Source organism: Myotis daubentonii, chromosome 5 (assembly GCF_963259705.1).
Source record: "Myotis daubentonii chromosome 5, mMyoDau2.1, whole genome shotgun sequence".
Taxonomy (NCBI): Eukaryota; Metazoa; Chordata; class Mammalia; order Chiroptera; family Vespertilionidae; genus Myotis; species Myotis daubentonii.
In genome coordinates, this window is record NC_081844.1 from 61187094 (window position 1) to 61212055 (window position 24962).

The following is a 24962-nucleotide window of genomic DNA, read 5'->3' on the forward strand; positions in this document are numbered from 1 at the left end:
TTTCTAATAAGCTTTGCCTTAATAAGCAAATAAGAACTTTGAAAATTATATTTTAATATTTATTGGCTGTACCTACCATTACATTACTAAATAAAAGATGTTTCCTATGTTAGTTTTCATATTATAACTTTTACAAATTTAAATTGTTTGTATATCATGTTCATGAGATTGTAAAACATAAGAATTCAAACTGTGTAATAATAAGAGCCTGGTTTTGAACCCTGGTTTTAACATCTATTCTAGTTGTGTGACCCAAGCCAAGTTACTTAACACACCCAGACTTCAACTTCCATATCTGTATTATGGAATAATATTTGTTCTTCTGAGAATTGTTGTCAAGATTAGATACAATAATCCCTGAAAAGAATTTAGCGTAATGCTAGGCCTTTAGTATAGACCCAATAAGTATTAGCTATTAAAATGTGAGACAGAAGAAGGAGGAGGAGGGAGAGATTTGAATTATTAGTCTTAAATCTACAGTGTAAATTGTTGGTTTTACTAGACACCCTCCAACAAATATCAGCTTTAACACAGAAAAAAAAGAAAATGACTCCTAAATATACCTGTTGTTTTTTCTGTGTTCCTATCTCAGGATCATAATCACCAGCACTATAATAGTGTATGTGCTGGGAACATTCATTTTTGTTTTTATCCAGATTTATTGAGGTATAATTGACAAATGAAAATTTTATATACTCAAGGTATATAACTTGATGCTTTGATATATGTATGCATTGTGAAATAATCAAGCTAATTAAGTTAGCTATCATATCACATCATTATCATTTTCTTTTCTTTGTTTTTGTGTGGGAACGCAAGATCTACACTTGTAGCAAATTTCAAGCATACAATACCATATTGTTAACTATAGTCACCATGCCTGCATTAGATCCCCAGAACTTACACATCCTACACAACAAACTTTGTACCACTTAACCAACATCTCTCCATTTTTTTTCTTGCCAATCTCTTGGCAACCACCTTTCCATTCTCTGCTTTTGTGGTATGCTAATTTGCATGCAATACAACTGATCTATTTTAAGTATACAAGTCAATGATTTTTTAAATTGTAAAATTGTGCAGTCATCATCACAATTCAATTTTATGACATATCCATCACTCCAGAAAGGTCTCTTATACCCATTTGCAGTCAAGGAAGCATTTGCTTTTGCAGTGTATTTTTTGAATAGTTTCTATTATTGTACCTTATCTTACTCTATACTTTGATTAGGCACATGAATGGATACAGTCCAGGTTGGAGTTGAGAAATATTTTAGATGGGAGCAATTGGGAGAGCTGGTTTGGATGTTCCTCCATCCCGCCTTCCTAGAGCAGTGAGCATGAAAATACCAGTAGACAAACTATGAGAAGTAGAACTGGACAGCCCCTTGGAAGTCGACAAAGAAAATAAGGGCAATTAAATTTAAAGATAAATGGAAATAGGCAATGCAGGAAGTGAAAACATATTAGACTGTTTATTTGAAGATCATATAATTGTGCCTGAGAAAAATTTTTTAGGGCAGGGATAGGACTAAGGAAAGGATGTACATAGAAAAGAGGTCTTATTGGTTAAGAAACTACAGATAAGAGCTCGCAACCTAAAAAGTGGGATAGTAGGAGCTACTGTGATCAGAGCCAACAGGCAAATTTCCTTTGAGGGCAAAATAAATCAAAATGAATTCTAGGTTTATCCCTCTTAATTGGTATAACCTGTCACAGAGCTAATAAATGGCAGAATCAGCCTTGTTCAAAATTGCTGGTTCTAAAATTAACATGAAACCAATATTTTTTTTTAAATGAGTAGTTTCAAAGACAAACATCAATTTAAGCTTAGGTCATGTAACTCATTTAATTATATGAGTGAAATCCATAGGCAGTAAACAAAACAAATACTGTATTCCTCTAGTTCTTTTTTCTAAATCATACTTCTAGGGAGAAAAACAAAAAAAAAGGAAAGGCTGCCTGGTGAAAAGCAAAGTCTGGGTTTGTTTGTTTTTTGCCTTCTACAGTTTCCTGAAGCACATTGTTAAACCCTGTGAATCGAGAAGGGTATATTCAAATACACTAAGGGGTACATTTCCATTTATTATCCACATGGTTTTCTTCTCAGTTAAAGCTGAGAGCCTATCTATCCTTCCCTCTTGATTTCAAGGGATCATTCTTTGTTTGTTTTGTTATGTTTTTATTTTTTGTTTGTTTGTTTGTTTTACAAGTAGTGCTTAAGTTGGGAAAAAGTGGAGTTTGTCCCTTAGATGTTTCTCTGGAGATTTCATTCTGGCACCGGAACAGAAGCACATCACTGTATGGCACTTTTTCTATGCTGGTCTCCTACCCAGGCGCCTCCTCTTCTATCATTTCCTTCCCTTTCATCCTTGCCTGTTCATCATCTCTCATCTGTATTTGTCCAAGCCTCCATTTACTACAGGACTAGCTTGGTTGAGGAAATGGGTTCAGGGGTGGAGGGAGCAGTGCCTGTAGGGGCGGAAAGATAAGTGGCGGAACGATTCGATTCCTAGAATTTGGGGCGTGGGCAGGGAACTAAGATAGAATTGCTGTATTTCTCTCTCCTTGCCTGCCTCAGGCCTCCTTCAAACCTAAGCATAAGTCAAGGATTTTAATGTCTTAGAGCAGTGATGGCGAACCTTTTGAGCTCAGCGTGTCAGCATTTTGAAAAACCCTAACTTAACTCTGGTGCCATGTCACATATAGAAATTTTTTGATATTTGCAACCATATTAAACAAAGATTTATATTTTTGATATTTATTTTATATATTTAAATGCCATTTAACAAAGAAAAATCAACCCAAAAAAAAGAGTTTGCGTGTCACCTCTGACACACGTGTCATAGGTTCGCCATCACTGTCTTAGAGTAAGGACTGAAGATTCTAGGCTATTGTAATGATCCTGAGGGTAGAAGGTGATGGTGTCTTGCACCAGGTGGTTGCTGTGAATATGAAAATAAGTGGTTGGGTTTTGCATGTGTTTTGAAGGAAAAGGCAGAATTTTCTGAAAAATTGGAGAAAGAGTAGGAGAGAAAGAGAAGAGACATAGACCACAGCAGATGGACTTGCTATGAACTACTTTGGGAAGAGTGTAGGGGCTGGTGGTTAAGAATGGGGAGCTGATGAGCCCAGTTGGGGACATCGGGAGTTGGAGGTGTCAAGAAGAGAGCTTTTGTTTGTTTGTTTGTTTGTTTGATTGTTTTGACTGTTCCCATCACCATGTATTTGTTTACTTCAGCTAGAGACTTAACAACATTTGAAAACATAAAAGTACAGTGCCAGGCCAACTCCAAACACTTCCTCAAAGGGTTTTGAGAGTTCCAGACATCTCCATGTGAACATGAGTCCACAGCACATCGAACCTGGGACAAGTGTTCAGTATCTGTACTTTGTGGAGAAGTCAGTCCTTCAGGGACACGAGCAGGCCAGCCTTTCCGGGCGCCTCAGTAGGTACACAATCTCCATGAAGTCTCCTGCTTGTCTTCCTTGGCCAGTTCATCTGGTTGTTGCCAGTACCCAGGCCAATCCTGATGTGCTTGTCACTGAAGAAAAAGAACACAGTCCACGGATCGTATAACTCATACATTTTGTTGAAGTCAGGTACTGATGTAGTTTCCACAAGATGAGTAACTGCCAGATGTTTAAGCGCCTCTGCTATGCTGTCCAGAACCTCTTCCACTTTCATGCACTTGTGTTCCAATCGTGCCCGAACCAAATGTCGACTGCTAGGTCTTCTTCGGAAAGGACGGTCTCATCCACCTTGTGCAAGTGTGGGACCAGGTACGCCACGTTGGCGACTCAGCTGGCCTCTCGCTAACACAGGGCCTCCCGAGTAGAGAGCTTTTATTTTTAATTGGAGTTCAAGAAAATAGATTTGGGTTAGACATGTGAATTTGGGCGTCATTAGCACAACTGAGGTGTTTAAACCACCAGATTAAATGAGGTTATTTAGGAAGGACATGAAGATTTTTTAAAAAGGAGGAGTTCCAAGGACTGAGCCCTGAAGCAAGTCAATGCGAGAGGATGGGGTACATATGCAGGAGGACCAGCGAAAAGCAACCCAAGTGGGATGTTCGCTCAGGATATACAGTCCTTGTCTAAATTGTATCCTGGTACTAATTAGAGTATATGAATACGAATATTAATTCACTACCTGCTTTATTTTTCTTTATATCTCCAAAATATGACACCCCCATAACAACATGCACACACCTACATGTGAATATGTGTGTGTTCTAATGAAATGATATTAAAGAATTTAAATAAATAGAAACTAAAATGTACATATTTACATATGTACACTTAATTGTTTTACTAGTGGAAAACTATTATGAAGCCCATTTCAATTTTCCTAATCTATGATTTGCTATATTATTTACACCCTATAAAATATTTTTTGTCCAAGCAGATATGTTGTAGTTTTGCTGGTTTTGTCTGATTGATACTTAATTCAAGTGTTTGGATTCAATTTAAATTTCAGACCACTATAAAACAGAGTTTTGCTATATTCTTTTTATCTTGATAATTAAATTGTACTCATAACTTTCCATTTAAGAAGCTATAACTGTGAAAATATATGACATGTTTAAGAGTAAGGCACTGAATAGGTAGATGAAATTTATGTCTACTTAAACTTATTTTGTGGTGGCGATATTTTTTTCCATACCATACTATTTCACCCTGGACACCAACATTGGCTTTTATTGTGGAAAATGAATCTTTCAGCCTCACTAGGTAAGGTGCTCATCATTATGGGACCAAAGTGGGAGAAGCGATGCCTGCTGCCTAACTACACTCCGACAGACCAACTTAGGAGCAGGGGAGGGTTATACTGATTAATGTCCCAGGAAGGTGACTGAGGAATGTATTGGAGGGAAGGAAGTGGGTGGGAGGTATATTGGGAGGGAAAAGATGAAGGGATGGTGCAAAAAGTTAGGGGAGGCAGCGCTGGTAATGGAAAAGGAACCGAAGCATCTTGTGCTAAATATAAAAATGGAGTGCAAAAGTAGTTTCGTAAAAGGTTTGTGAAAATTAAAATTAGTTCGCGATAAGGAACTTAGGGTAAGATTACTGAACTTTTATCAGAATTATTGTGTAGAAGATCAAGGGTTCAGAGGGGATAAGGGTCAAAACAGTGACAGCAGGTGTCCCTGCCAGTGCTCTACTCTCCACCTGCATCGGGATTTCCCTCTGTTACAAATGTTACCACCTACTGGCGCAGAACCGCCTGGCGCTGCCAGGAAATCTGCACTTCTAACACCCAGACCCTGTCCTCATCCCCTAGTCAATCTTACGCCCGCTAAAATTTGAGCACAGCTGAACTCGGATAGAAGAAATGAACACTTGAGAAATAAATCTTGAAAATGTACATGTTCAATTCAAATGGAGAGGAGACACTAAGGGAATTTTCAGAGTAAGAAATACATAGAAAAAAATAATGTATGGGAGTGACTGTATGAGAGGCCAGGAATGCCATCCTCAACAAGAGGACAGTTATGTGAAGAGAAGAATGGAAGTGCGCATATGACCTTGAGATGGCTAGCTTTCCAAGCAAGAGCTAGGTTGTGGGAGGCCTCTCAGTACCCATAAGATGACACCAGAGAGCAAAGTGTAATGCCAGAGGAGCAGATCAGTGGAAAGGGGTCGCGGAGCAGCCACTACACACTGCCTTCTGTGTTGGGTGGGTAGTAAGTCTTACTCTCTCCTGTCAGAGCTGCTGGGCATCAAACATCAGCCCCACCCTGGTGCCCCATCAATATCTTTAGATAATCATTATCTTTACAAAAATAACACCCGGTTGTTTGATTTACTAAAGGGCGCGGTAGATTGAACTTCGTACCAAACCAGAGTACAGATGATTTTTGTTAAGGGCCTTAGCACACTCCTGCCCAAGATTGGGGGAGCCAGAAAGAGACAAATCATTGACAGGACATCATTTCCTTTCTCCTCCTCACCATTGTTATTTGTCTGGGGCTTTAATTGGCATCAAAATATATATGATAAGTAAGGTATGTTTTATTTTTAATATTCTGCTTCTGAAATTTCAGTCACATGCAAAGTTGAGAGCAAATTCCCCTAAGTGTCACAGATTAGCACTGTGTTTTCTTCATAAACCTATGCCTTCGTTGACTTCTTGTCCTGTCGTAGGAATAGTCCAAGCAACTAAGGACATTCCTCTTCATTAGCATGCAAGAAAAAAATTAAATAACTAGCATGATAGCCATTATATGTTTACAAAAGAATAATATTTCCCTGAAGAAATGGATACTTCCTCCTGAAAATCATTAGTGTCTAAAGGGAAGGGGACAGTGATTCCTAGATGTGAATTTTTCTTATTGGGTTTTAATATTTCAAAATAAGAAATGGAATGATGGGAATTTTCAATAAGTACCCAACATAGTAGCAAGGTACTGTGAGAAATGCTTTGACAGTTGGATACAAAGGGATGTAAGCATGCTTTGCACCAACCCTGTGAATGCAACAACCATGACTTCTCTTTTTCCCCTTTGCCTAATGCTTTGCTATTTCTTCCTTTCCCCGCTGGAATGCCTCCTTTATCTTTCCTAATAAAACTGGCCAAAGATTTCTTCCCTCCATGGAATTCCTACCCCCATAACATAACCTGCTTGACCAATTCCTAGATGATAGTTATAAAAGGCAGAAATCAATTTTAGATTTTTTATAACAAATGAAAAACCACAGGAACGAAAAGGGTGATGATAAAATAGCATAATGTAATTTTTTGCTGGAAATGCCCTTTTTCTCTACAATAAAATTCTCCATATGCCCACTTGGCATTAAATTCATTTCTCAGCCATTAAAATTTACTCCCTTTGTCCCAAGTATCATGGGGAAAGATATAGGTAGTAGTTATTGGCTGCTTGCTCTGTGTCAAGCACTCTATTAGGCACTTGCCACGAATGATCACCAACCTAACCCCCCTATTATAAATAATTGTTCAGGTAATTATGCCCACCTCCCTCATGAGGAAGCAGAAGGCTGCTCAAGGTCACCCAGCTAGTAAGTACCAGAGCCAGGATTTATATTCAGTCTTTTCCCTCTGTGCTGTGTGACCTCAAGTTTATTAATAATTAATACTAACACTAATTTGTTTTGATTGTTAATACTTGATATATGTAAACATAAAGAATGTTCCTAGTATATGAGTAAGAACTAGATTTATTTTACCTAGTCTTAAAAAATACCTTGTTCATTTTACTTAAAAAAAACAACAACAACTCTTCTTAGGACATTGTAAAAATCTCTTAGAATAGTTCTTATCTGTTCAATAGGAAGTAATGACATATGGACTTATGTTTATGATTTGCCATCTGATATTAAGGGCTGCAAATTCTTTCTGCTTTGTGTGTAACTTGCCTTTCTCTTTGTTGTTGTAGTACTGGCTACCAGTTTATTTACTATTCACCTGAAAACACAGCCAAAGCAAAGGAAGTTCTCAGCAACATCAATCAACTACAACCTCTGATAGCAACCCATGCAGACCTACTGCTTAATTCTGCAAGCCAGCATTCTCCAGACAGCTTGAAGAATTCTTTAAAGATGCTTTCAGAAAAAGTAAGACCCAAATCATTCCTACAGTGGGGAAAATGAAATACCCCAATCCACATGGGTGTTGCTTTATGCATACATTGCCTTTCCTAGCACCTGGAAATGTAAACTAGACTAAGTGAAAAAGTAAGCTTCAGAATATTGCCACAGGATCAAACTGAATTGGCCTCATTCTCTTTTTAAATCTCAACTGAGCACTGATTTTTTTTTTCCTTGTAGGAAATGAAACCTGTTATTGGTTGGTATATATTTTTTTCTTTTCCTTGACATCCTTCATTTTCTTTGGCTCGTGGCCTTGTCAAATAAATTAGATTTTGAAAGTTATTTCCTCTGGTGATCACCTAAATTATATGCATATGAAGCTATACATTTAAATGGGAATTCACTTCATTTGAAAACAGGACTTGGATGTGTATTCTTATCAGTGACATGGGGTAATTTCTCTGCCTGATTCACTTTCAACATTATCTACTGGGAAAAGGTTCTAAAATTTCCCCAAAATATTAGTTATTGTTTGAAATGTTAGTGGGAACTAAGCCTTCATTTTTCTAAGGGTGACTTGAACCTTATATGCAGAGAGGACAGGTAGCCTGGCAAAGGTAGGTACTACATCAATTCCATAACTAATTAGGGCAACTAAATGACACAGAGAGAACCAAGGTAGAAAAAGACAAATTGCAGTTTGATTTTAAATATAAAACCAGGTGTCCTGGTGTCCAATTCCAATACAATTATCCTTAACCTCTGCATTCTGAGGACATCTTGCAATTTATTATGAGATCCTTTCAGTAAATATGTCCTTGAAGAAACTGACCAAAGAAAGTTCTCATGGTGTTATCCTATATAATAAAAACCTAATATGCTAAGTGTCGGACCATTTGTTCAACCATTTAACCGGTTGCTGTGACATGCACTGACCACCAGGGGGCAGATGCTCCAATTGGTAGGTTAGCTTGCTCCTGAGGTCTGGCCAATTGGGATGGGCGAGACAGGCTGGACATGCCCTGGAGCCCTCCTTGGTCCCTCCCCCCTCCCTGGCTGGATAATCTCTCAAGTTCCTCCCTGGCCTCTAAAATATTTCTTCTAATTAATTTCCTTTCAATGTGCATGAATCTTTGCATTGGGCCTCTAGTTTTAGAATAAAATAACAGTGTAGTTTTTTGCAGCCCTAAAGAACAGATTCATAGAAACCTGGATATGATAGGTGTATATTTTTTTATTCAGATATGCTAATTAATAATAATAATAATACTTTTTACTTATTTAACATTTTAGTTTAAAGAGTACATTATTATGATTTTCTCATAGGATATAAACAATATCTATTTGTATTAAAAATTAGCTAATACCTGTTCAGAAAGGTCAAGTGAATTGTCTAATTAATTAAAAAGTTAAAAAGTCAAAGCCTAAGACTTCCAGTTTGCACTGCAGCATTCCTTCTATGTCAGATCAGGTGCCTCCATCATGGGAAGGGAGGGGAAAACTGACCCAAATTTTACAAGTACCGACTTCGCCAAATCTTGTGCCAGGGGCTTCGTGACTGGTGTTATTTTACTTTACCTTGAAATGGTGGGTACATAGTGATTGTCTAGCTCACTTCCAGAGGCAGTTTCCAGGCCATAGCACAAAAAGGGAAAAACCAGGGAGGGAGGAAACTTTCCGGTATCCTCTATGTAATATATGCATTTTGATTTTTACATTTTTAAAATTACAAAGAAAATTTTACACAAACTCATCAGCAATGCTTAACTATTCTGATAGTCAATAAATATATCTAATTATCAATAAATATATTATGGCCATGGAAAAGTGAAGCGGGGGAGAGGAAAGTGTTATACACAGTAAAATAAGGTAATTTCATTTTGGTTCAGTTCTTTTTGGAATTTCTGGACGAGATGAGGCTTCTTGGATTCACCTAAGCAGAAATGTTAGTAGGTAGCACATCACTGCAGTGATCACAGGGCAGTATCTATGTTCTTCCTGTGCATTGGACAGGGGCTAGTCATTTCACACATCATTTACAACTTGCTGCAGTGACTTGGGTGGGGGGACAGGGCACGTATTTTCTCCTCCTTTAATTCAGCATCGCTCCAACTTTTTCCCCTATATTTTTATTTTTAACTGAGTAGACATGCTTCGTCTACTAATAAATCTGTCAGCCCTTGAAACCAGGAGGATCTTTTTAGGTTTGCAAGCCATGCATTTTCATTTTAAGAATGTGTTACTGGAAGTTCAAATAATTATCCCAGTTAACAGAGTTTTGCATAGTCTCTGAAGACAATGTGTAACTTATGATTTAAAATAAAGTATGATTCATTTCTACCTAGCCATGCTGCTGGTGGTTCAGACTCCATGCCCCAACAATGGTCTTCTATTTTTTAATTAATTGATTGAATTTGCTACTAATGACTTAATGGACACTTTTGCAAGTTTGAGCGAAAAGGGTTTGTTTCTTTGTTTGATTTTTGTTTTTTAAAAGCAGGCTTGCAGAACTTTCCATTTCAGGGTGACTTCTTCTTTCCTGCTGTGCCTGTGGTGTGGGGGCAAGATGGCAGACTCTATTTCTGCCACTCTAGGAAGGTCCCTTAGCAGTCAAACCTTGATCAGCTGCCCGTGTGGGTCAGTAGTTTCAGCATCAGCAAGGAAGCAGGCAGTTGGAAGGGAGATAAAATCTCTGTGTGTTTTTTCTAATTATGGGTCGAAATTTTCCGCTTCATTGTATGCTTGGTATATTCTATGGAATAACAGGAATTTTGTATTTTACATTCTTGGTTGCTGGATTTTCTTGTATTCCTTAAATAATGTTGGATTTTGTGCTAGTGTGAAGTTAAGTTATTAGCAATCAGTAAGATCCTTTCAAGCCTTATTTTTAAGCCCCGTTAGAGCAGGATCCAGAGCAGCCTTTAACCTGGGACTAATTTAGCCCCACTGTTTGGGCCATACCCTTCTGAGGGCTCTACACAGTGCCCTGTGTATTACAAAGCCCACTCTGCTGGTGGGAAGATGAGCTATTCTAAGCCCTTATGACCCCGAATCCTCGCACATGCAGATCAGTACTCAGGTAAAGATTTAAAAGCACCATTTACAGATCATCAGGGCTCTTTCTGTGTGCAGTTCCCACCTTTCTGGTACTCTTTTCTGTGACTTCTCACTAACCACTTTGGCTTTTCCAAGCTCTAATCTCTGTTTCCTCAGTTTGAGAAGTTCATCTGTGGCTTCTTCCTCCTTGTGCCATAGCCTGGAAACTGCCTCTGGAAGTAAGCTAGATAGTTAGAAGGATCATATAGTTTATCTCTCTATGCTGCCTATTTTCCAATGCCCTATAGAATAATTAAAGCATATCAAATTTAAAAACAAACAGGATTCTTTCTTGCCATATACATGACAACTAAAATTATGGTCACTTGTTTATTCCTTTGGCTAATTCTGTATTGCAGATGGGATTAGACATAGCCTTGAATTTTTTCAGTGACAATAAGGTCATTCCAAATGGAAGGGGACTTTGATTAATTTGTTGAAATTTCTAGTTAAAAAGAGTCATTTTAAATGAACATATCCTAACTATTTCTCTGCCACTGATAGTCAGGAAACTAGGAAATTTATTCCCAGGAGAAATAATTTTTAGTACTTTTATACTTGCTGATAATTCAAGTTACTTTGAAAATATATATGAGAATACGAATTGGAGAAATGTCAGTAAGGCAGAAAAACATTTCATTTTTCAGATAACATTTCTCTCTTTAAAATATCAAACAAATAAAATGGGTTGCCTTTGCTTAAGTTTATGCTTTTTTAGTATATTATTGAACTGATACTTAAAAAGAATTGTTTTGCCTACCCTTATGATAACATTTAGACAACATTTCTTTTTTAACTTAATGTAATGTGAGCTGAGTCAGAAAAGAAAATAGCTTATCAGAACTCCAAGGCAACAGGCAACTCAGAGACATGATCACACTCTAGCCATGACTTTTAGCTTCCCTAGTATCTTCTCAGTTGCAAGAACAACAAAATACAGACATGTTGGAATTCTGTGGATATATTAATCTCTATAAGCTTATTTATTTGACTGTAAAGTATCAGGATCTTCATTGGTCTATACTAAGTAATGTTGCTCAAGAAAATTAAGATTTGTTTCCAGGTCATGTGAATAGATTATTTTCTATTTTCTAACAGAATGCGATTCTACATATAGGATTTTGAGAGTTTCCAAGGAGTCAGATAAGTTTTTCATATAAACACAAAGTAAAAGATCAGCTATTATTGTGTCCTCTTAATATTTTGTGTATTATATTATATTACAACCCAAAATTTCTGAGTTGTAAAACTATAAGAATCTACTGTATAATCTCCCAGGACTTGGTGATAAATCAACCCAAATGAGATTTGAATAAATGAAGTGTGTGCATGCTATGGGAGGAAAATGATTGCAATGATAAGAACCATATAAGACTTCATTGCATGTGAATAGATATTTAGCCACATGGTAATTATGTGAGTGGTATAGGACTAGAGATGTAGTAGCAGGAATTCAAAGAAGGCAAGCTGTTTTGCTCTAAAAATAAATCAAAAGTTGCTATTGAAATTATCAACAGAGAAGTAGTCTAGTTAAGTTGAATGGAAATAAATTCACATTTTTAATACTTAAATTAACATTGATAGACATATTTTTTCTATATGGAAAATTATGTAAACAACATATTTCCCCATTTTGCTATAACTATACTGGTTTGAATACTGTCAAGCCAATTTTTTTCAAGTGTTATTTTTTAATTAAAAAGGTGCTTTTTATTTTGATTTCCTAGTTTATTATGAAAATATTTTCCAATCTCTTATTCTTACATAGTCTTTTTCCATATTTCTCATCTAATTCCCTTTAAAGTGCCTCTAGATTAAAAGAGTGTTTAAAACATCCAATAAAGTTCAGCAGTAAAGATAGTTACATGGGCAATTGTGGACACAATTAATTCTGAGAGCTGGTAGCTGTTCACAACACTTTGGGAGTTGGAGTTTGGGAAGAAGGGGAAGGAGAGAAACCTCCAGTTGCAGTGGCTGGGAGGTGGTGTGGAGTAAGGGGAAACACTACTGAATTTGTCAGAAAACGGCATCTGTTCCATCTGTGCTGCTAATACACAGTCTGCCTTGGACAGGTCACCACACTGGTTTCTTAGTTTCCTTATCTGGTTAATGAAGAGGTCCACTTTCAAGTCCATTTCAGTTCTAGAATTTCATGATCTATTGTAAAGAAGAGCTATACAGATATGACATCATCTTACTAGGCCCCTGATTTTCTTTAATTGCATGGACACAACAGGAGACAGAGACAATGTGGTAACCACCAGTTAGACACGGCAGTGTTGACTGCACCATGAGAGAGCACAATAAACAGGTACCCAGACTTACAGCTCTAGTGCAGTCAGCACTGTAGTCAAGAGTCACATTAAATGGTAATTATATCAACTGTTATTGAAAATAATGCTATGACTTAAAGGACCCCTTCCTAAGAGATTACAAAGGATAAATATGATAACAATATGGGTCAGTGAGTGAGTGACTTCTCCACTCTTTGAACAGATTGTGAGCCCATGTGCATGCTAAGTGTACTATGACACAGAAAATCAATCACTGCCCCTCCGGTATATTACGGGGTGAAGCTATTAAACATTTCATTGGGAAATTGAAAAGTACAGCTGTGAAGTTCTTTATCGCTGGGAAGCTGTCATTATCCGAGTGCTCACCAGGTTATTTACCATCAGCCTGTAAAATCCTCCATGGTAGGTTTTATAGTCACCTCGCTAACCTCGAGCACTACCGAAACCATTTGGTGGAGGAGACAATTAGGGGATGATAATAAGGAATAAAAGCCAAAGGTTTTCATGGGAAGACTGCTTATTCATCTCTACTGTTGAAATTAGTAAAAACCAAGTCTCCTGCCTCTAAAAGACATGTCTTCCTTTAGCCTTTAACACTGTTTAAAATGTAGATTATCTATAATCTGATGATATTTTCCATTAAGCTCTATTTGGAATTACTTGAAAGGTAGATGGTTTTCGAATGATTATTCCCAGTGAAATCCATCTCCAAAGATAGAATGTGGAACTAAAAGTGAGGGGCTGAGGCGACAGATGGTGCTGATAGCGCGCATGGAACCTCGGCATTGACTTTTAGAGCAGGAGGACTCAAGGCCTTGGCAACATCCCCAAACCAAACTATGTTCCATTGATTGGTATGAATCATTTTCTCTTACGTGCCAACAAATCTGCAGTTGACCTTTTCATAGCTCTATGCTGAGATGCCTACCATGGTATTTCTAATCCTTGTCAATTTCTTTCCAGACAGAGCTTTTTGTTCATGCTTTTAAGGATCAGCTGGTCAGAAGCGCTCTGTTAGCACTTTACACTGCCAGGCCAGGAGGCATCCTTAAAAAGCCACCCTCGCCTAAGAGCAGCACCGAGGAGAGCAGTCCCCAGGATCTACCCCCACCAATGAGAAGGCAGGACTCCATTCCCCATCATTCAGAATACGATGAGGAAGAGTGGGTAAGTCTCTTGCACATCACTTTCTTCCCAGTGTTCAGTCCTGAGACATTAAGTCAGCATAAGAAGAAAAATCTGCTTTTTATCCAAACAAGGCAGAAAGCAGTCACGATACATATTGTGGGTGAATCAGTCTCATTTTTACTTCAGGGCAAATTATGAATGGAAGTTTTATTCCTAGATCACATTTATTTGACATAAAAATGTATTTGCTGTCAAATAAATCATATATATACAACCAGGAATATGTCATCAAAGCAAAGATGCCACAATTGCTAGATTCTATAACACCTTTCCTTATTTATTGCCAAGGTAATATAAACCATTACAATTGTGCTTTAGAAAAAGAGTCTGAAATTATCTATAATGCACTACTCGGATGCAACGAGTATTTTCATTGTTGTAACCAAATGGCAGTGGATATAAAGATCTCTTAAATCCCTCTCCTCATGGTTCTATATTAAGAAGATGTTCCTCTAGGTGTCCTAAAATTAGCAGAAGGATGGCCACATAAAGCATCTGAAAAAAGGAAAGCCAAGTGCCCTGGCCAGTGTGGCTCAGTTGGTTGAGCATCATCCCATGCACCAGAAGGTTGCTGGTTTGATTCCTGGGCAGGGCACATACCCTGGTTTCTGGCTCTATCTCCAGTAGGGGACATGGAGGAGGCAGTTGATCAATGTTTCTCTCTTGCAGTGATGTTTCTCTTCCCCCGCACTTCCTACCTCTCTCTCTCTAAAAAAAAAATCAATAAAAACATACTATTTTTTAAAAAAGGTAAAGCCAAGTAGACAAAAGAAGCCAGTGTGGATGGGAACTCTAGTTGGCAGATAAGACAGGAGAAACATGAAGGTGCTGGGTGAGGGAGACCAGTGTGTGTTATTCCTGAATTAATACCTATTGATTTTCTAAGACTCCCTCCAAATTATATGCCCACATGGAATGAAACTCTTGACTGTAGCATATGTTTAACCAAGAAAAGAGTATGCTAGCTGTATTATATGTTAAACAGTTAATAATTACTATTCCTGCTACCCCAAATTTAAAAGTGTTCAGGGAGTAAATTATTGGAAAGGTCCAGATCTCTCAAAAAATTGCTGTCTCAAGTGCTGTGAAGTGATGGCTGCTCTTTCTTCTGATAAAATTTCTATCACAGGAAAAACAGAGCTGGGTTCCAAGAGGTAAATGCTGAATAAGTATTTGTTGTTGCTGATTAAGATTGCATTCCTCCCACGGAAGCATTTTCAAAAGAGCAAATCTAGTATTTCTGCCTTTTACCTCACCTTTTCCTTCAATTTATTGAGAGCTCCAAGGCACTTGCCCCTCTTAACCTCTCTGAAGTTCGATTTTCTCAACTGCAAGCACCTGTTTGGCTTAGGGTGGTCATGAGATAAACGATTTACCTGTGTGATAGCGCTCCATTACCTGGAAAGGCCAAGGCATTGGATGACTTTAGAATTTTTTCTATGTTTTCTTTTATAGCATATGTAAATTAAATAATCTGATTATGAGGGTCAGTGCTATTCCTTGTGATAAAAAAGAAAACTGCATATTATAAACAGCTCTATCAAAAATGCATATAATGAATTTTAAGAGTTTGGGTAGATACAGAAAAGAACTTAAGCTTTTCATAAATAATTACCATTTTATATAAAGTCAAGTGAGAATTTTGGAATTTGGGGTATCGTTGGTTTTTACAATTTTCACCTCACTGTGTTATGCTAATCCTCCCTCATATCTCACCTTCCTCCTGCTACACAAAAATGTCCCTCTTCTGCCTCCCTCCTTATTTCCTTTACTTTACATAACTTTGGGGACTTTCTAAATCGTAGTTGTTCCAAATTGGAAGGTAAGTATTAGGTCCTCAGAGCCTAGTGGTAGTTAAAAACATGTTAACAAATAGTGGCAAAAGGTTATGACAAAAGGTTGGAGAGAGACAGATGGTAGAAGGTGGGCTTCATTAATGTGACTTCAACTCAACATTTGATATACAGAACCTTCTTATGACAGGCAAAGCTGGAAGAGAGTGGGACGCATACAGTGAGGTGAGGAGGTGTCCAGTGAACCATTCAGTTCCGTGGGGTCACTGAGCAGCTGTTCTGTCTGGTGCATTCCTTCTGAGGGCAGTGAAAAAAGGAGCTTTTCCGGGCCTTCTCCTTGGCTTGTAGGTGGCCATGATGTTCTCATGATGTTCTTCTGGGGCGCTACTCTGTCTCCAAATTCCCCTTTTCATAAGGACTCTTCATCTCTGGATCCCATTGTTACTAGAAAGTATATAAAACGTTGTCTAAATTTACCATAATTACAAGGGAAATATTTCCCACTCAGAGAAGTTACTTCTAACTCTCTCCTCCCAAAATAATTTAACTCTATTTGCCAGCAATAACAGAATTTGATTGTTAGATAGATTATTATTGTTAACCACTTTCTTTTAAAAAAAATTCTCTTTCAAGACATGAAAATTCTTTTTAAAAAAAGAAACAGAAAAAAATCCACCAAAGCTATAACCATTTACCATTATTTCCAAAGCTTTAACTAACTTTGAAAAGTTTTATAAATTCAAAGAAAATATAGCTAATTGAAGATGTCTTTACAGATTGTGCTAGTAAATGAATTGGAAACAAGTCTGTGTTCCACTTTTCTAGCTAATTAGGTATTAGAAAAGTTTCAGCACTGATTACAAGTCTAGTCAACTTCCTGAATTAATTCAATGTTTTAAATAAATTTAATTGGTTTTCTGTGTTATCATATGAAAATATTCTCTGATCACTTACATTGGTTTAGGTTTAGACATAAGGTCACAGTAGCTCCATTTTAAAAAAATCTATTTGTTCTATTTAATTTCCTATAGTGACTGTAGTTTTCACAGTTGCCTAACATGAACAACTGTATGGAGCTTCTCACAATAAATATTTTGAAAGTGAATGCATGTTAGTAAATAACTTCTGAATACTCTGCTGACACACGCAGAATCTTTCTTTTTGAGGTCGTGAGAAAGAATCTTTATTAATTCTAAATGAGAGTGAGCCTGCCTCTTTTCAACTTGTTTTGTTAGCAAAATTGATGACATGAATCTATATAATAATTATCTAATCAATATGGAAGAGATTGAAACTAAAATGATCACTGACCAAAAAAGTCTGTTATTTGCATAATTTTACTTATTAATGATTGAGTGCTTTGGAGGTTGAGTTCTTGAAAAGTTGGTAAACAATTAAATTCCAAAGGAATACTGAGATTTTATGACAATCTGTGCAAATAGGCTAATATAGCATTCTTCATCTTTTAGCTGGTAAAGATGACATACTGCTTGTCTTCCTCTACATTTCTACAACAGATGCTTCCAACAGCTGGGATTCCAAGATTAGTTTGTCCAAAATATGAAAGCATGTCATCCAACCAAAGGATTAAGTTGACCCAGTTTTGTAGTTTTCAGTAATTATGCTATTCTCTTTAACACTGTGATTTAATGTTAACATTAGTACACTGATGGGTTTGGGCTGAAGTCTGCCTACCTTCATTTAAAAAATTGTTTTTAAAAAAGGTGACCTTCTGAACCTTTATATTCTGATACATTTTATCAAAGAGAAGAATAGGAAAACTATTATTATTTATCCCAAACCTACTTTTTAGCTGAACTACATTTCTGTATCAGACATTTCAGCATTCAAATTACCTAATTAATTCCCTCTTCATGTTGTAAATGTAAATCAAATTTTAGATTTTAGTTACATTCTTAAGTTAAGAGAACATTTGCTATGCCTTATTAAGGTAAAATGTGTTTATGTCACATGAACACAATAGATGATCCACATTAATCCGTAATAACTTTTCAAGAATTTTATAGATCATAGAAACAATAGCACAGATGCACAGTAATATTTATGTCAGTCATCCTGATAATAAAGTCCATTTATATCCTGAAAAAAATGTGATGTCTCTGTAACTCAATATTCGCAAAGATTGCATTTTGGAATAAGATTTACACAAACCAGTTTCTAATATATTATCAACATCTCACAGTTTACTTGGTATTGCACCTTTCTCTAATGATGTCTAGAACAAACATGAATGCCTAATCTTAACAGAAGTATTAATAGAGCAGTTTATATTACCATAATTGGTAGCCATGATGACAGATAGTTTCAAAATATTACTAACTGTTGAGGACAAACATATTTTTGCCAGATAACCCTATGAGCAATCTTCAGTGACGTGTATTCTCAGCGTCTCTTGCAGGCTTCTGTCTTCATCCTAGACTTTACCTCTAGGGAAAATCATTCAGGCCATGCATAACACAGAGATACCTATGCAAATTGATTTTCAAAAGAGAATCTGTTCAGTTTTCTGACTAGCTAGAATTATGCTTTGTGAAACCATTGACCTTATCTTAATAAGAAGGAAATCTATCATTCTCAATTTTTAGAGGTAATTAATTTTTATGGACAACTAGATACCAACCTGTGATTTAACTTTTCTCAAGCGACACCTTATAGTTTAGTAATCAAAATGAGTAAAATGTTCACTAAAATATGGCCAATTATTTCCAAATTTTATGTAATAGGTAGACAGACAGATATATAGTATGTGTGTGTGTATGCATTCAACTCCAAAACACTTTGTATAATAAAGCATTATTCTTATCCCATGATCACTCAGCCTTGTTAACAATGAATTATAACCAGTCTGTTTCTTCCTTGTGTTCTTGAACTTTATAAGCTCCTAAAGGACAAAGACAGTGTCATGTTCACTGTTGTATCGCTGCAGTAAGCAGAACATCTGCACATAAAAAGGTGCTGGATACTCATTTGTAGAGTAAAGTAATGACTGAAATTTGTCCTCAAAATACTGGTCTTGTTTACCTTTTTATTTTGAAACACCAAGTATTTCTATTTAAGATAACTGCACTATGTCAGGCACCTCCCCCCCACCCCCCACCACACACACACGCTGGAATTCATAAATTATTTTGAGGATTTTGTTTCTCTGTTCCAGTCAAAATACCTAGTTATATCCTCTCTCCTTGGTGCATATTTTCATTTCAGAATCAACTTTGAGGTGACTATTCAAGTTATCTTTAAATTACCACCAAACATGGAAAGTGGTAAAATTCAGGATGGACACAGAATATCAGGGATGACCAAAGCTAAGAACATGGTGAGTTAGGGCCTCCAAAAGCTTCCAGAAACCCAGTGGTGGCCATTTTAATTTCTTTTGATTATCACATGGCAATTACAAAGTCCTACTTACCCAGAAATAAGTTCTATTTCTCCCCAAAAATATGAATGGAAGCAGCTATTTTCCCCTTATCCCAGCCTTTTTATTTTTATTCCCTAAGTCACACATAGTAGGACTGTCGGGTGTTGTTAACCTTGTAATGAAGAAGGGACATTGAAAGCAAAGCATCCACTCTACCCATCAGAAATGGCAGGAAAAGACAGGGAGAATGAGGCCAGTCTCTGACATGGCAACTGAATGGGTTCTATCATCTGTTTTTTTGATGGATGGGAACATTCCTGAACTTCTCCAGTCCATTTCACCCAGGAGAAATGAGCTTGGAATACTTATTTTATATTAAAGTCCACAAAAGGTGATTAAGCAAAGTTCATGACTGTCCATTAAAATGCACAAATGTTCTATTAAAGAAGAGAAGCCCCAAATGAGATCTTTATGGGCATGCATATTCATGAAATGCTGCCCAATTCTAGATTTTCCCACATGCAGTTATTACATTCACCTTCAGTCCCCTGTTTTATAGCACCTAAGGCAGTGTTTCCTCCATTCGCATTCAATGTATTTTTTTTTTTCAGAGTGAATGGAGGGATTTGCAGAATCAGCAGTTCATCCTCAAACTCAAACCAATGATTTTAACAGAGATATTTTATTTTTGTTAATGGGTGATTTTCCTGTGGTTTTATGTTGGATATCATCCTCTCCCTTGGATATTTTCCTGACTCTTATAATGCCTGGTTCAATGTCAAATATTTTGAAGTGCCTGTGAATAATAAATATGCAAACTTACATACACACTTTAAAAATGTATGATTACATTAAATCAAGTGTCCTTAAACTTTAATATATTTTAATGTGAATAGTCAGACATTATTTCCTAAATAGAAATCTTTGAATACCCCAAATTTAATGAATTGTTGAAAGAAATGCTGAGGTATATATAGGCAGAATGTTAATATATTGGGGTACATTCATGTTTTTAAAAATCAATCCTGGAAATTGGTGGTACGCAGCATATCGACTGATATTGTCATATAACTCAACTAGTTGTACAACTATCTAATGATATATAGACAACATCCAATTACCAACTTAAAATTAAAAGCCTTAGCCTATAGGTAGAAATTTTTTTTATTAAACAATTGTTTTATTTAATTTTTTACTGAATTGAAAGCTTTAGCATGATGTAGCATTAATTAGAGTGAACTCAGCCTGAGTTTGATCTTAATTCTAACTTTAATTTGAAAATGTGGTAATACTTCTTAAAGTTGTATCTTAATTCCTTTCTATTCCTAAGTAGCTGGTTATTCAGTCAATCAACAGATGTTAATTAAGCACCAGTGGTGTGTAGCAATGCTATAGGTACTTGGGGGAAAACAAGTATAAAATATGGATTCTGACCTCAACAACCATATCATCTAATTCAAGTGAATGGCCAGCACTCATAAAACAAGCAGAGATATTGAGATTCCCAGAATAGAGGTGGTTGAGTGATACACATAAAAAATGTTGAAAAGATCCCTGGCCTGTGTGGCTCAGTTGGTTGGAGTGTCATCCTGTGTACCAAAAGGTGGCAGGTTCACTTCTCCATCAGGGCACATACCCAGGTTGCCAGTTCTATCCTCCATGGTTCTATCCCCTGTCAGAGGCTCATGTGGGAAGCAACTGATGAATGTTTCTCTCTCACATAGATGTTTCTCTCTTTCTCTGTCTCCCTTCCTCTCTCTGAAATCAATTTTTAAAAAATGTTGAAAACATTCAGAAAGAAATTATATGAAAATTAGAGAAGATGAAAAATATATAACCCTTCCTTCATTTATCCATTCATTCATTCTTTCTTTCTTTTATTTATCACCTACGAACCTGAGAATAAAAGGATTAATGAATAATAGTCATTTCCCTCATAGAGCCCTCTGTCTATCAGACAGCAAAAATTCAGAGGAGGGTAGCATGAATAGTTTTTGGAAGTGGTCAGACTTGAAAAGGTTAGTATTTGGATTGATGGAAGAGAAGGAAGAAGGTACTCGACGCATAAAAAGCAGCATGTGTCCAGGTAGAAATATAAGTTCCTCCAAGGTTTCCTTCATGTCTCCAATGATCAGCACTGAACAGGCAAGCAGCAGGTGCCCAGAAAATATATGTTAAGCTATTTAATAGGATGTTGCTAGGAGAGCAAGACGACTGACCTGGTAAAGTTTTCATTGTGAAGAGTAACAAGAAATAAGAATTTTCTAGGTTGACTCACCAGAGAGGTGACACTTGGCTGAGAGAAGAATGAAGATTCACTGTAGTGCTTAGCCTGCTTTTGACCAGAGGACTGATGACTTGAGCATGCTGATCAATGAAGATAAATGTGGCACTCATGTGTAGACCTGTTTGTGTGATAGCTGATATATAGGTCTGGGTCCAAACCACTGGAATGTAGAGAGATCAATACCGGAGAAACTGGCTGCTTATCTGAGTCCGCTGTGACTAGGGGCTGAATTTGGGAATAAGACCAGCAGTGTGGTTATTGGAAAGGAAGGTCAAGGATGTTTACATAAGTAAATAAGTGAAGTTAAGCAGGAGGATCCATAGGAAGCAAACATCAGGAAATCTCACTTAATTCTGATGGATGGCAAATGTATGCCTCTTTTTAGTGGACATGGTGTGTGTGTGTGTGTGTGTGTGTGTGTGTGTGTGTGTGTGTGTGTGTGTGTGTATTACATAGCTTGAGGCATACATGTGCCAGTTTGTGCCATGGAGTATTTTAAGTACAACTCCTTTCATCTAGCAGTCTCTATAAAGTTAGGATCAGAGGAAAGAACTACCAAGCTATTAAAATAAGACAGGTTGGCAATGTTGAGCTAGGCCAGTATAGTGCAAATTGCATTCAATCAAGGATACACTGAAGCTTCTTTTTAAAGAAGGAAATTGGCTCTGTTAATCTATATGCTTGTTCTAATCAAAGTCCTTAGAAATTGGTAATGACAAGTGGGAAATTGTACATGAAGATATAGATATGCCAGGGCTGCTTTGGACTCCCCATGCCAGCTCTGGTTTAGTTTTCACATTCTTGCTGATAAAAAAAAAATAGATCTAGAAAAGTTGATCACTTAAGCAATGCTGGTCAGGGCTCCTGTAGGAAGCAGCCAATCTGTATTTCTCTCACATCGCTATTTCTCTCTATCTTTCCCTCTCTCTTCCACTCTCTCTAAAAAGCAATGGAAAAATATCCTTGGGTGAGGATTAAAAATAAAAAGAAGAAGAAGAAGAGAGCTGAAAATGTATCTCACATACAAAGCCAATCTGGAAAATGAAGAGCAATCCTCTCCCCCCTTTTTCTTCAGTAGCAGAGTTCATTCCCATTAGCTGGAGACCACACTTTAAGAACTTCCATTTCCTGGAGAAGTCACATTAATAGAGACAGAAAGTACAATGATGGCTGCAAGGGACTGAAGGAGGAAAGAGTTCATGTTTAAAGGGTACAGAGTTTTAATTGGGCAAGATGCAAAAGTTCTGGAGATGGATGGTGGTGATAGTCACACAACAATGTACTTAATGCCACTGAACTGTACACTTTAAATTGTAAAAATGGTAAACTTTGTGTATGTATTATAAAAATATAAAAAGAAAAACGGGAATTTCTAATGTAAGTGGTGAGCATTCTTTAAAAATATTGCTGTGTCTTTGCTTTCTTACTAAGTATTGATAAGGAAAATTATAAGAAAATGATAATATATATCCAGTTTAAAATTTCATACTTTGAGCTCAATTATGGATTAACGTTGCATGGTAATTTATCATTGCTTTATGACAGAGAAAAAGAATCAACTAAATAAAAAGATTTATAACACTTAAAATTTTGCTTTATTAAGAGAAAATGTATTTCTTGTGTATCCATGGTCTGGCCAAATTAATGAGGGTATTAGAGCTAGTCACTCAGTCTGCATGGTCATGATGGTTTCTCTTCTTGCTTCTCTAAAATGGATGCATCAGATTTTGTCTTATCTTGTTTTTGTAATAAAAATGTGTATTGATACTCATGCTCTTTTCAGGATAGGGTGTGGGCCAACGTGGGGAAGAGCCTGAACTGCATTATTGCTATGGTGGACAAACTGATTGAAAGTGATGGTGGTAGTGAAGACAGCGGTGGCAGCAGAGATGGAGAGCAGGACCTTTCTGTCGTGGACTCCATTAAAACTCATCCAAGGGGTAAGGAATCTTTTTTCTCCAATTATTGACTGAGTAAACAAAATGAGAAAGTCATGATAAAATGAGACAGAAAGAGAAGAGTCAATAGTGCCTTTGATGAAAGTGCTGATAGCATGCTTTTCCACCTCTCTGGCTTGGATGATGGAAGGCTACTTATCAAATTGCATCTCAGTTGCGTTTTCAGAACTGCTTGCAATGCTCAATTTTTTTTTTTTGGCTACATAACAACCTTGTCAAAGAAGAACAGTGTTTTCTTTTAAAGAATCCAACATAGTTTAATCTACTTTTATGCATTACTACAAAATTTTATTAGGAAGAAAAACAAGCATCTGATCCTAAAACTCTTAGAAACTTTGAGGGATATCAGGACACAGTATCTCATAATTGTTCCTGAAAAGAATGCAATATGATAGATGAAATGCTTTTTGCCTCATTCTGAGGGATATTTTTTGTGAATAATTTCAGAAAGATATAAGAAGGTCTGATTCCATATAAGAATAATATCTTTGTGCATTATTCCAAAGACATATTAGTAAGTCTAGATTTTTATGGATACATGTACACACGCATACACACACATACATATATATGCATACACATGTGGGTATGTAATGTGTGTGTCTATAGATAGACAGGTATATAGTGATTTTTTTCCTCATGTAGGTTTTGTTTTGTTTTTTTCTTTATATATGAAGTTAAGTAAACGTTTTTACTCAGTTTCTGGAATTTTTCTTCTGTTAATTTATGTTTGATTTGGGATACATTTTGAAATCTCATAGGGTAAGTCACCCCTTTGACAGTCAGTTTTTCTTTCTTCATCACCAGCCTTTATTTTTACATTTTAGCTATAATTTGTGTTGGTTTTGCTAGTGTATAGCTAACATGGTCAAACCGACAGTATTCTGAATTGTTACTACCTTTATCCATGTTTTATGTTCCTCTTTAACCTGCAATTTTCTTTTAAAGTTTCAGATTTTCCTTTTACAGTGTACTTAATAGTGTTTTAAATATGTGGTTTTGAAGGGTTTTCATTTGTTTTAGGTCCAGGATTTTGCCATATGTCTTACTCACTTCATACACTTCTTTTCAGGATTAATGCCAATAGTGCTGAAAGAAGTAAAAGCTTCTCTCTTGTTCTCAACATTCATGGTCATATGTATTTACATGTTTTCTTTATGAACAAGATGGTCCTTTTAGTTTTTATACACTTAAACATTCTTATAAGCATCTATTGTATGCATAATACCACATGACTTCAATTTCATAATAAAGTAAGGACTCAAGGATAAAAATCAGAAAATATTAGAATCTTAGACTACGGTGTGCCCTTAAAGAGTCTGTAATTAGCTCTGCCAGTGAGGCTTTGTGGTTGAGCATTGACCTATGAACCAGCAGGTCACAGTTCTATTCCCAGACAGGGCACATGCCCGG

At 36.7% G+C, this 24962-nt stretch overlaps 1 protein-coding gene across 9 annotated transcripts in view; it reads left to right on the top strand.

The window, feature by feature from the left end:
• Positions 1-24962, top strand: part of INPP4B (inositol polyphosphate-4-phosphatase type II B) — a 577521-nt gene that overhangs the window by 467800 nt on the left and 84759 nt on the right. For all 9 annotated transcript variants that reach the window (XM_059697959.1, XM_059697964.1, XM_059697966.1 and 6 more), the window contains 3 exons: positions 7401-7578; positions 13908-14111; positions 23375-23531. In XM_059697959.1, the coding sequence (XP_059553942.1) occupies positions 7401-7578; positions 13908-14111; positions 23375-23531 (539 nt within the window). The remainder of the gene's footprint in view (positions 1-7400; positions 7579-13907; positions 14112-23374; positions 23532-24962) is intronic.